The sequence below is a fragment of the Trachurus japonicus genome, chromosome 9, assembly GCF_045865225.1.
Source record: "Trachurus japonicus isolate A0001 chromosome 9, Traja_1.0".
NCBI lineage: Eukaryota > Metazoa > Chordata > Actinopteri > Carangiformes > Carangidae > Trachurus > Trachurus japonicus.
The window spans coordinates 23101868-23115267 of record NC_140915.1 but is presented as its reverse complement, the minus strand read 5'-3'; the positions used below and the strand labels follow the sequence as shown (position 1 = coordinate 23115267).

The 13400-nt window shown below is 40.4% G+C and overlaps 1 protein-coding gene across 7 annotated transcripts in view; it reads right to left on the bottom strand.

Annotated features, from left to right (window-relative positions):
* pdlim5a (PDZ and LIM domain 5a) overlaps nucleotides 1-13400 on the bottom strand; it is a 55250-nt gene that overhangs the window by 3477 nt on the left and 38373 nt on the right. For 3 of the 7 annotated variants that reach the window (XM_085786621.1, XM_085786623.1, XM_085786624.1), the window contains 3 exons: nucleotides 13184-13220; nucleotides 3325-3407; nucleotides 851-1052 (listed from right to left, as the gene is read on the bottom strand). In XM_085786621.1, the coding sequence (XP_085642747.1) occupies nucleotides 851-1052; nucleotides 3325-3407; nucleotides 13184-13220 (322 nt within the window). Of the gene's footprint in view, nucleotides 1-850; nucleotides 1053-3311; nucleotides 3408-5715; nucleotides 5794-8140; nucleotides 8303-8461; nucleotides 8594-8808; nucleotides 8881-8984; nucleotides 9147-9279; nucleotides 10003-10329; nucleotides 10393-13183; nucleotides 13221-13400 lie in introns of all 7 variants that reach the window. The other 4 variants (XM_085786619.1, XM_085786618.1, XM_085786620.1 and 1 more) reach the window with 4 other exon arrangements.

Sequence of the window (13400 nt, the reverse complement as noted above, 5' to 3'; positions counted from 1 at the left end):
ATCCTATCCTTAAGTGATAAGTAATGTATAGGTAACACAGTCGGAAGACAATGCTGGAGTTAGGGCAGTTGGTTACCACTTATTTATACTTTTATAGCACATGTAAATATTATGACATTGTGCAGTCATTTTGTCAAGTCATCAGATAGAACTCCACATCCAGTATCATACACACGATGACATCTTCACTTCAATGCCACTAGTACATACAGTGATGTCTCCTAATCAGATTCTCAAACCTACAAATTATATTTAAAAAGGAAATGGAGAGAATAACTCAACAGGAAGATCAAGATCTGGTATCATCCCGCTGTAAGACTGTGTGTGTGTGTGTGTGTGTGTGTATTCAGAGTGCTGAAAATCATTCAACAGTTTGAGCTTCTGCAGGTGCAACTTAATTCCCCTTATCCTTATCTACACTGCAGGCAGATCATTGTAGTTCTACAATTTCATATGCAGATTATTTACTCATGGTGTTTCGAGTTAATTATTTTAAGTGCCTAACTGGGTCACTAAATAATTAAGGAGTGGACATATTTTCCTTTCCTGTTTTTAATTTACTTGAGTAGCTACATGTGCAGTCAAGTTGAAGACATCCACTCTTTTGATTATCCTAGTGCAAGTAGCATAGGGCATGATATGATGGAACTAAACACCATGCATGTTTTATTTCACAATTAGAAACGGATGGCGATGACAGCCTCTTTCATATCTGATGACATGGATTTATCGATGTGCTGCCTATTAAGAATGATAAAATGCTCATTCTTTAGAGCTGTCTGTTACCTTTCATGATTAAAAGGGTTTTTAAAAGCTTTATAAAATATCTGACGCATCAGTTTTATCTTACCTGATGACCATGTTGCAGTTGGCACACATAGGCGTACGTGTCCCAGCAGGGATGTGTTCTGCCATTTGGACCAGCGTGTCCTCGTCTTTAGGGTGAGGCTGAGGTACTGGTCGGGTTGGGACTGGACCCCTGGGGACACTGGCACTGCTGTTACCCTTCATCCCAAAAGATGGAGTGATTAAACCACTCCGCGGACCGTGACCTATAGGAGGTACAGTGGGACAGAAATAAAACAAAGATGCAGAAATAAAGGCACAAGGATAATGGTATAGATGGAAACTTGGACTAGTGAGCTCACACCATCACAATAGATGTGTTTGCCCGTGTTTTCTTCCCAGGTGTATAAGTTATTTGACCTCTACCCTTTTTGTCTATACACCCAGCAGGTGTCATGGCGGTGCATGCAGCTGGCTGACTGCTGTTGTCACAACCATGGATTCACCACATCAATCTTCAGTAATACACAGAATATTCCACTCGACCTTCAACACATTCCTCTGGTGAATGTGCATGCATACACATGACCAAACACATGCAACCACACACACATAGACCACCAAGACATTCCCCCAACTAAAACTCAGACACCTGGCCAAACATGTATTTTGGCCTTTGATCTCCACACTATGGATGGTGATGTGTTTTTGTACGTGTGCATGGTGTGGGAAGGGCTACTTTTGGAACTTGGTTTTACCATTACATGTCATGTTTAAGTGGGTCTGTTTGGGCAAGGAACAGGGCTGGGTTTACATTTAATGCTGAAACCAGTAGGGTATTCATTTAAAACTCCATCATAAAAACATAGAGGGCCTAAGTTGAAACGTATGTTTGACAGTCCAAGAGTTAAACACAGCTTTAAGATGCCACAGATACAGTATGAATGCTGTCTCACTGTAACTTTGCTGGACCAAAGTTTCCTACCAAAAAGTGGCAATAATTTGTTTCATGTGAGGAAAACAAAGTTTTTGTTTTTACGCAGTTTGATGTTTCAGTCTATTAGAGAAGCTGCCATTAATCCTGCTAGCATACAAAAGGCTTTATGTTGAAGATGGAGCACGTTGATGGAATGAGGGGAGTTGGTAAGTGAGGGATGTAGATGCATAAGTGTGTGTCTATGATTTCAACTTTGAACAGTTAAGATATTGTTTTACAAAGGCATGAGCAACAAGCAAGTTGCTGAAACCCTGGATTCTTCAGTCTGGGTCAGCGGTTTACATGCTGTTGTGGCACCATACTGCTAGCAGTATATTTTAACAACCCTGAGTCCATGGGTAAGTGACTATATTTTATGATTTTTGTTGAGCAGCAGTTACATCAGGGAGTGAGATGGATGAGAGGGACAACCTTGTGCTCAGAGACAGGATACAAAAGACACTTGAAACTTGAGAAATCCTAAAGAGGAATCTTGCTTACAAAAAAAAAAAAAGGGAAAGCATCATTTATGTTACGTGATAAATAGAGTAATCGTCAGAACAGGCAGTCTCAGAATCTGAGGTCTGACTGCAGATGGAGCACAGGCATTATACTGCTGCTCTGTGACTTGCCTTTAAAACTTTATTCACAACTTGCCGACAGGTCCCTTCAGTCAATATTATCTTTTTGACAGTGTAGAACTGCCGCACGTGTGACTGAGCAAGGCGCCACAGGCAGAGCAAGGCCTGCTCGCCTGCTTAATGGGCTTCCACAGAGGAAAAAGACGAGAAAAGAAAAAGAAAGTCTGCAATGACCTATTTCACAACATATGTCACGCCTCAACCATGGAAAATAAGCCTCTTTCCCCTTGCTAACTGGCTGCAACAACATTCAATCCAACAGCAGTAAATCAGTTTCATAGTGTGCCAGGATTGGGAACCAAACATTTTTTGTATGAGAAGAAATAACACTGTAAGAGGGAATATATTAATCAATCAAAAACATGCTTAAAAGAAGATTTAACTCAATTCCTGAAGGAGTTTATTTTTAGGATTCTGTTTGAGGGGAGTCACATTTTGGGTATTCATGCATTCCCCATGACTTATGCTAAGAAAACAGCTCAGGCACCTTAGTTTGATTGTACCCCCGTAGCTAATTCAGTGAAAAAATACCACAAATGGCCTACAGTAAAAACAACTCACACATAGCCATAAAGATATATTTTTGTTGGATTTGGCTGTAAACCTAATGTACTATTCCACAGATTTCATGATGAATAAAAATATATATTTTAGTCACTGAAACCAATGTATTATATACATACTGTATTCTTTAACATGTTCTCACAATGGCAGATATTATTTCAGTAAGTTAGTAAGAGACCAGCCAAATGTGTCTTGGTCCAAAGTTTTTGAGAATGTATAAAATTGAGACCAGTAAGAATCATAGCCAGAGCTAATTGGGAATGTAGCACTGTGAAAAAGTTGGAGGAAAAAAAAACCTTTAAAGTGTGCTGCTATCACAAGGGGACAGGAGAAAACACCCACACACACAGTGTTTACCCTGGGTTGCAGCAGGTCCTTTGATCATGGTCTTGACAACTGCAGAGTCATGGCTGTTGAGTTCAGGCTCCTCACTCTCCTCGCTGCGCAGACACCATGGAAACACAAATGATATGGAAATCACTTAATAAATGTTGTAATTAAATTCTTAATTAAACAACTCATCATCATAAACTCATATCTTCACTGTTTAAATTACAAAATACTTACTTTGCATCCCGCTCATTCAAAGGGATGGGCCATACAATACCAGAATGCAAATTGTTATTTACAAAAAAATGTTATTCCCAGCAAAATATCTTTTAGCTTGATATACTCACAGCAATTGCATTCTAACAGACAAAAAGAACAGGGGAAAAAATGTGAGCACAGTGTCATTTTTCAAGTTCATGTCTAAATGCAGTAAGACAGACTCCAGGCCACCTACCTGCTGACAGAGCTGAGACAAATATGGCACCAACCAAAACACAAAAAGCAGCTACAGCCAAAACAGTACAGTGCTCAACTTCACGGTGCACTTCCGACTTTTGAGTACAGTATGCACAAAAATGTTGCCCATGTGTCACATTTGTAGCAGAATGGAGTCCAGGCCACCAGCCTGATGATGGATGGGACATGAGTTGGTTTGCACTCTACTAATAATATAGACCACTCATTCAGAACTGATGCCAGGACATCAATTCAAATGATTCACCAGAGAGCAAATGACTACAGTGTTATGAAATACGGCATGGTGTAATGAACGTAAGTGCCCCTTCCTGCCCTGTAGACAGATGCCAGCCCACCACCAGTAATGATGTAGGGGAGACAAAGTTCTGCTAGTAGAGTTCAAAGTCTGAACACATTCATTTCACTACATTGAGCGACTTGCCTGTATATTTTTTTTTATATACTACACCGTTAATTCTCTTTTTAGTTTAAATTTCCCCTCTGGATGCACAATATATGGGTTTGGACACTTCACTGAGGTTATGAAGGGACAAATTAAATAGGTCCCCATGATAACATTGGCAGTCCATTTTCACATATCCCAAGGAAATAAAACTAAAATTCACATTTGGGTCAAAGGATAAATACTTCTAAGAGACTTAGCTGCACAATTTAGTGGCACTCACCTCAAAAGATGCCAGAACACTGATTTCAAATGAGGAAATAAGAGAAAATCACCACATGGGACCAGTGGTTGGTTGCTATGCTAGGTCAGCTGTTCATATGCAGTTTCATAGAACAGGGTGATACATTTTATCTCTAAAGAAACATAAACATAAAGTATAATAACTGTGGCATTGTTTTGAGTCCTTCCCCAAGGTCTGACAAGAAATAAAAAGCAACACACATTTACTGAAAACAACATGTTCTTTTTCAGGGTCACACTCTCTCTTGGGTCAAAATGCTATCTTGAAGGGAAAACATCTGAGCCAAACACTTCATTGTGATGCAAAAATCTCTCTACAAGTTAAAGAAGTGTGTCGTAATGGAATTGCGTTATATACTGTATATCAGAAACGCTGTCTTGTCTCATTGTAATGGAATTATGAAGTTGTTTTGACTAAATATTTCTTCAGGTTTGTACTGAAGAACAACACAGGCTCTGAAACTAATTTTCTGATGCCAGAGCTTGTCCAGCTATTGTGGTGGAAAGGAGCAAAATGTCTCTGCTCTTCAATCAAACATGGCCCTGGGGCCTCAAACTCTCCACCGCCTTGTAAAATGATGCAAAATGAATAACCTCTCTGTGAGTTACATCAAGTGTGTGGATGTGTATGTGTGCTCTTAAGTGTGTGTTTGTGTTCATCAGTGCCAGCTGAGGAGCTTGGGTGGGCCAACAATCTCTCCCCAGACGTATTACACCCACAATGCATAGCTGCTCCTGATGCCAACAGTTGGATCACTGCTGTTTTCTCCCTGTGCCTGGCTGTTAGGGGACTCATGGGAGACAAATGTTATGGCAACTGCAGCCATAGTTACGTTGAGTTGTGCTTGCAAGTGTGAGCGAGAAAGAGAAGAACTGGGAGAGAGATATAGACTATGAGACGTAAATAGGCAGATAGAGACAGAGAGGGAGAGATATCAGAAGAATGTCACACTTGTGTGTACTGGCTTCACTTCAGTCGATGCTCGGTGTTTCAGCTGCCCTGCCTGCCTCTGCTGTGACATTCCTCAAAGCACACAATTCATTTGAACACACAGGACATCAATAATATGAAATGGTCCCTACAGAGCAGGGAGGTCACTTGGTTTGCCACTCAGGAATACCTCTGAAATGATATATTCAAACTTTCTGAATAGGTGCTCAGCTACATAGCTGTGTAATTGCACTTGAGCAATGAGTCAGTGTCAGACGTACAACTCACAAAGGAAGGAGAGGGGAGGAGGAGACCTTAAATTTACCTAAAAACATAGACAGCATTGACGGGGGAAGAGAAGAGAGGGTCTCCCTCTTCTGTGGCAGACTGATGCCAAGACACCCTTTGGTGTGAGAAGAAAAACATAACAGAGAGAGGAATAAGATGTAAAAACAAATACATTAACACAAGTTAACAGAGAGTTGGTAAGATGGATGTCAAAAATGCCATGCCCACCCTTCTCACGTGACAATGACAAGCATTGTGAAAAGTACATCCTGTGGTCTGTTGTGTTAAGCTTGACTCCAGCTAATCAGCCTGTTATGTGTAGCTGGTACAGTCACAACTGAAAATACCCTCAATGTGGAGACGACTATCAGCCTGCAGAGCATCTCTCTTCATTATCCTTATCAGTTTATCATGTTGTACACCATGTGACAGGTGGATTTAGTATTGGTGCAAACTAACTTTTTTTATTTACAACCAGAGATAATGAATTAGATGGTAGGTGATTTTACAAATTCCTCAAAATAATTATATTTCTATAACTGTTTCTAAACGTAAGTGAAAGGAGTATCCAATCTGAATCTTTTAATTTTGCAATTAACTGGTGGGATTAACTTCATATATCAACATGTGACACTGTAGAGCAAGCAAAGTTAAAAGAAGCATATGAATGAGTATGCTGTCTGTCCAATCAGCCAAACTAATTCACTGTTTTCTCTGGATGGAAACAGAAATAAAAGCCTCAGTTGTTATCAAGAATAATGTGTCCAGTAAAGAAGCGGAAAGACCTCATCCTCGCCATAATTTTACACCATTTAACGCCATGAGACTAAAGGCTATAGTGCCATCTATTCAAATTATCTTTGTGAACAAGCTAAGAACATTAATTTACATTAGCTATTGTAACTGGCTAACAACAGGTGACAAATAGAGCAGGAAATAAGATGGTCCCTAGTCCTTCATTCATTAAAGGCAATTACAGTGCGGCTCGTTAATATTCTCCACCAATCAGGCCAATTACACAGCACCTTAATTGTATTGTGCAAGACTGTGATTGGTTGATTAATGGTGAGTCCCGCTGTTCTGATTCAATAGCATCCAGTTAGAGCGCTGACCATCTGGACATGCTGGGCCACATATAAACCTTGTTAACTGAAGGGATAATTAAAGAGGGACTGGAGGAAGGAGGGAGAGAGGAATACATTTATTTTCTTTTTTTAATCCATCTTCTCTCCTGGTCTATCTTTGTACTCTTTCTTTTACATTTTCACATTAAGTGCATCCTTGAATTTTACTCTTATGTACTGCATCTCTGCGCAGTCTGTGGCCTTGCTTTCCATCACTGTTTCTCTTTGTCTTATCTATTTCACGTTCTATTTTCGGCACTGTGTGCCGCCTAATAATGAGACTACTTGTTTGCTGGAATTAAGCGATAATGAGGAAAAAGCTAGAAAATTCAGTCCCCCAACTGTTTACACATGTAAAGTAACCCCATGTGTACTGTAGCTCCAACAAGAACTTGTGTTATGCATCTCATAACTGTGTTGGTTTTGTTTGAACATAGAACAAATGGTCTATTAACATAGCTGACTGCTGTCCAGCAGCTTTCTGCACCACACAACAGATGGTCTATAATTTAGCACTGTGATATTTTTTGGATCAAATTCAATCATCACATACTATACCATCCATGCATGTGCATTCACACACACATAATGACAAGGACATCCATCCATCCAGTCGCCTACTTAAACTCAGTCTCTCACACACACGCACACACCAGCTCTTCATACTTCATGGTTTGAATGTGTAGAGTTGTGTCCACTAGCCAGTGACTGATCTCTGTGAGATACTGCCAAGCTGTTTCACAGTGACCACAGAATGTCGTAGTTGGTATGAGTTGTAACGACACAAACATATGGACCGTGTCTTTTGGTGCTGGCATGGTCTGAACAAACATGGTTTTAACTGCAATGAATGGCATGTTCAGTGGACACAAATGCCTAGTTTACACTGTGAATTAAAAGTAGTTTTACTTCTAAAAGATTATGATGGAAATATTAGCCGTGCAAGCAAAATCATAACCTTCTTCTCTGCTAAAATAAATAAATAAAACAAAATGTTCAATCTAAAAGTCATCGTCTGAGTATGCTTACACTACCAGAGTGTTAGTCGATTAGCAATATGACTGAGAAGCTGCATGCACCACACAACATTGTTACTTATGCAAAGAGCCCACACACATAATTTGTCATTATTTGCATGATGATATTACTATTTGTTGGACCCAGGCCTGAACAAAACTGTTGATTTATTTTCTTTATTTTTTTTATAAATAGATGGATAAGACCAATGTTTGTTAATTGAACACTGAAATTTCTTATTTTTACCAATGCTTCCAACTTGTTTTCTAGTGATTAAGACCACTGACATGGAAAAGTTTTGTCCAGATCTGCCCAGTCTACCTTTTGTTCTTGGGAAGGTGCAGCTCACTGACACTGCGACGCTTCTTCTTTTTCTTCAGTAGTAGTGGCAGAGTTGAAGTGAGTGGAGTGATAAGCAGAGCTTCCAATAAGGACTGAGACGCTGCTTTCTCAGGAGGTCTAGGGTTGTTCTGATAAGTTGTTCTAACCAGAAAAGGCAGATGATGACTCCAGGAGGCCAATTGTTGGACATTAGAAAAACGACACAGAGAAAAAGAGGATTGAGAAGTGGTCACTCAGACGTCTGTAGGAGTGTGTCGGAGGGCACTGAGATAGCGAAATGACAGGGTTCACTCCATTTACCTTGCCTGCACTGGATTACGGCACTCAGAGTGTGGCTGCTGAATGGGTTGTCTGAGTGCACTGGGGGTGAGGGGAGGGGGTGAGGGGGCTGCTCTAGGCAAGAAGTCCAGAGGACTTGACAGGAGCTCTCTCCTATTTACAAATACAGACACACACGCACATGTGCGCACACGTACAAAGCACAACCACATTCAAAGAGGCAATGGCAGAGGACAGAAGCAGATGGTTAATGATAAAAATGTCTCCGTTGAAAATACTGAAAAAATTAAACCAAAAACATGGCAGTTTGGCACTGTTTCTATTACTATGGAAAGTGAACTAATTTGAAAGTAATTATAACCCAGTACCTGACTGGTTTGGTAGAGTAGGATGCATGATGATGTGCTGATAAATGGGGTAAATTGACTTGGACTGGGGAACTGAGAAGACAAGGAGAGGAGAAGCTGCACAGACTGCAAGGAAAGTTGAAACAGTTAAAGTGAATAAAGTCTTTGTTTGGAAATATGAGAAATTGATGTAGCACCTGTGTTGAGGTGAAAGGTGAAACTGACTCTGCTCTGCCCTCAGAGCTGCTGCAGCAGGATCATTTAATTCATGGTTGTCATCACCAAGGCCACGTAAACAGTTCATGGACTCAAACTTTTCCGAATCTGTGCTGCCCTCTAGTGGCATCACATGGGAACTGCTCGGCCGAGGCAAAAAAAAGAAAAGAAAAAAAAAAGAGGAAGTGACTGTTCTCATTATATACAAAGCCGTTTCAATCATTAAACCTATTTTGTATTTTAAGGTAATACTTTAATAACACAAACACAATTTACCTGTCAGTCGTAGGCATTTGGATGCTTGGTTGAGACATGGTAGTAACATCTGAGGTACATGGTCTATGGACAGGGGCTGGATCAGAGAGGGTCCCTGGTACTTGGTTTTGATCTGGTACAGAACTGCTACCACATGAGGAGTATACTCCCACTGTCTGGGCAGGTATTACACCAATAACAGGCATATATGGTGAAGTGTGGCTACAATCAGGACTTGGCTCATAAAAAGATTGGGACACACTGTCTGGCAAAAAAGCTGCGTCAACGGAAGTGTCATTTAATTTATGGGAATCTGAAAAGTTGTAATGGTGTGTGTGAGAGGATGCCATTGGGTTCAGAGCTGGGCCATTGTATGTTAAAGGTACTAGCATTGGAGCTAATGAATAGTTCATATTAGGCAAATGGGTTGGGGGTATTTGACGAAATGTGTCAACAGAACCTGAATATGATATTGGGATGGCAACCAGACGGACGTGTGATGTGGGTGATATGTTGTCTTGATTTGTGCTTTTCTGGAAGTGGTCAGGGTTGGAAATGAGAACATCATTAGGGATTATAGCGGCTTTCTCTGGCCACTGCTGATTGGCTGATAAGCCTGCCGGACATAGCTTTGATTGGTCAGTGTGAGCAGATGTGGACGTGGTCTCTGCATCACCCATGGTGGTGAACGTTGTGAGTGAACCAACTGCTTGGTGAGTGCATTCCTGTGCTGGAGACCTGTCACTGGCAGATGTCAAATAGCAGAGAATCATGTTATTTTGTTCAAAATGTCAAATTTTGTAAATGTTATGTTTTTGGTGAATCAGTAATTTAAATATAAATTTGAGTTTGTTTTAGTTGAGTCACCCAAAGTGTGAAAAATATAGTAAAATGCATGTGAAATGTGAAATCAGCGTTACAGGTCAGAAAAAGTCAGTTAGTTCCTGTGAATCAATGGAAGGGCTTTACAGTATGTGATGGTTTCTTTTAAAGTGACTACTGTGTCCAGAGACAACTCAAAGTGACAGGTGAAGAGGAAAACGTGTCACACGCTGAGGTGATGATTTATACCTGACCTTCCCACTGTGTGTCTCAGAGTCAGTGAGATAACTGGGAGACGAAAGAGGAGAGGAACTAGGGAAGCAGGGCAGGAAGGAAGGAATGAGACAACAAAAAAGAGAAAGGGAAACAGGAGAAAAACTTAATCACTTTATTAACTAGAATTTTTTTCAAACTCAAAACAAATAAATAAAATTTCAGCCTCTAGAGTTCCAGATGTTTTAAAACTGTTAGACTGTTAGACCACAAAGATCAAACTCACTGGAGTTAGCAAAACCTGCAGGAAGTAAACATGGGGATCAAATAAATGTAAAGGCACTAAAGATGTGTTTTACACAGTCAGGGCATCATTTTATTTCTGTTACTGCAACCTGCTTACCCCAAACAGCCCTCCTTACTTTCATAATCCTTCTACCATACTAATCGGAAGTGTTACAGTAGCATGTAAACCACCGGTCTATATACAGTATACTGTACATACATGCACGACAAGCTGAAATCTCTTCCACTTCGCCAGACGTGGATATCTTTTTCAGATGTGTGTTTACTGTGCTTATTAAATAGTTTCAGTGCTAGCAAATACAACAGATGTAAACAAGCCATTAAAGCTTTTAAACAAGTGTCCTCTGTAAAATACACTTATTCAACAGCCCAATTAACTCTCTAATGCTGTCCTCCCTCCGAAATCACACACACCCCTTATTATGTCCTATCTACATTACTGTGGCACTGGAAGGAACAACACTGTAGTCATGTGATGCGTTTGTCCTTTTATAGTGCATTTCAGTTCCTGTATGGATATGGGGTTGAATATATAGTGCATGATCAGAATTTCCATCTTTAATTTTCTTTTATACTGTATGCTTCAAAACGGATGCTAAACGAATGATACATGACATGATGTCTATACATCTTTCAGTAGGTTGACTCAGATTGCTTTCCATTTCTCATTACATGTGTATATTAATGAAGGCTGAGGGAGCAGAGATGTGGACTGAGAGGTCAGCATGTTGAGACTACTTGATGAGAGCCCTCAGGGTTTTACACTTTATGAAAACGCTGTAGTTCTTGTCTCCCATCACCATCATGTTTTGGTGTGGTGGTGTTAATGAATATAGTGTCTTTTCACTCAAATCTCTGACATGACTTAAAGTATACACAAAAGGAAGCATACACATGCACTTAACTCAAACTCAAAATGTACTGTAAGTATAATGAGGTGAAAGTAAACACACTGATAGGAGTGTGTATTTAGGCATCTATCTATACCTTTGGGGTTGGAATCGGTGGAGTGGGCCCAGCACATACGCAATGCTTTAATAAAAGTCTGAATGAAGCAGACACAGTGCAGGGCAGGCACATAATGACAAACACTGACACACACACACAAACACGCATTCACACATACATAATCATGGCCAACAATTCCTTTCCAAGCTCCAACTGCAATTTTCTTTCTTTTGCTTCCTATATATTCCCATTAGTCCACAATCTTATATTCCCACAAGAGTCCAAGGAATTAACGTTGATCTATAGCATTCAAACTGATACAATGTCTACAAACACAGGTAGACAAACACACACAGAGACACACGCAGTCTACTGGACTACATTGAGGGTGCGAGCAGACACCCGGTGGTGCGAGTCTCTCAGCTCGTTGTACTTAGGGCCAATCACCATCCGAGTGGTGGTCTTGTTCACTCTGCCATCCACGTCAGGAGAGTAAGAGGAGAGAAAAAAAGAGAAAAACACACCAAAGGAGAGAAATAAGAAGGATTTAAGGAAAGTGGTTGCCCTGCGATGAGCGATGAGAGACACACACTGTAAGCCGAGCCACAAAGACAGCTCAATGATACAGAACAAACAAAAAGCTGATGATGCACAGGAAACATATGTACTGTATGGTCATCGGCATGGTCATCATCAGAATAAAACATGACATAAATCAATATGAAGAAAGCAGTGAACTGTAATGTTTATCAGACAACAGTTCACTTGTCATTTCCAGAGAGTCCATTTTGTCAACATGCTGCCCATGAGTCATGGTCAGTTATCGAGTTACGAATTAATTCAACCACAAAAGCCACACACCAACACCCACAGTCAGCAGGAACATGGACATGCTACAATGAGCAGTCACAGACACACGATAGTCATGTGATCATGTGTACCGGCACAAACCACCCAGACAAATGGAGAGCAAATGGATCTCAGCACAACAAGGACGAGACCACAGTAAAGCCATGATTGTCAACATCACAATCACATGTTAAACAACATGCAACACTGCAATGCTGTCACATCCACAACCAAATGCACAAACAACCACAGGCAGCACAGGAACGATTGCACCTAGCTGTGCTTTGCTAGGTAAGCACAGATGGATGCACTTTTGGGGCCTGGTATGATGATATTTAAAATCAACCTTCAGCAACCTGAGAGGAATTTAATCAAAATTGCTTTCTGATCTTTTGAAGCTACTGAGAATCGACATACTGTACAGCACACAGTGGTCTGGCTTTTGACTTAACGGATCACATGTGATCCTCCTTCTTCTGTCTAGACAGGAAGAGCCCACACAGCATCAATACATTTGCCAGAACGGTGTAGCAGAGATTTAGAGTTTTTTAAAAGAGATTTTCTGCTTCTGCGTGAATGCAGATGTCACTGTTTGTTTTAGAGGCACCCAGCTGAGTATGAAAATCAACTGAGAAGATGAGATTTCCTGGAATATGTATTGTTATTCCAACAATGTAATTAGTCATACAAGCAATAGCAACATAGCAACAACAAAAACAGATTGGGAGGCCAGGTTTAATAAACCACAATCTTCAATGTGTCAGCATTTTTTGTGCTAAGCACTTACTTTGTCTTTTTGGCTTTCTCAGCTTCCTCTTCTTGGGCTACAAGGGAAAGAATGAAATATTAAGGATTGCACCCTGAAAAATTATGTGTATCATCTACAAAAATGCTAACCCTAAACAGTTAGCGTCATGATTAAGCTTGTGTGTCCTACATATGGAGGATGCAAGGTACTCAGGTGTGTGATCACTAGCTCAGGTAAACTAACAACGACAACAGTC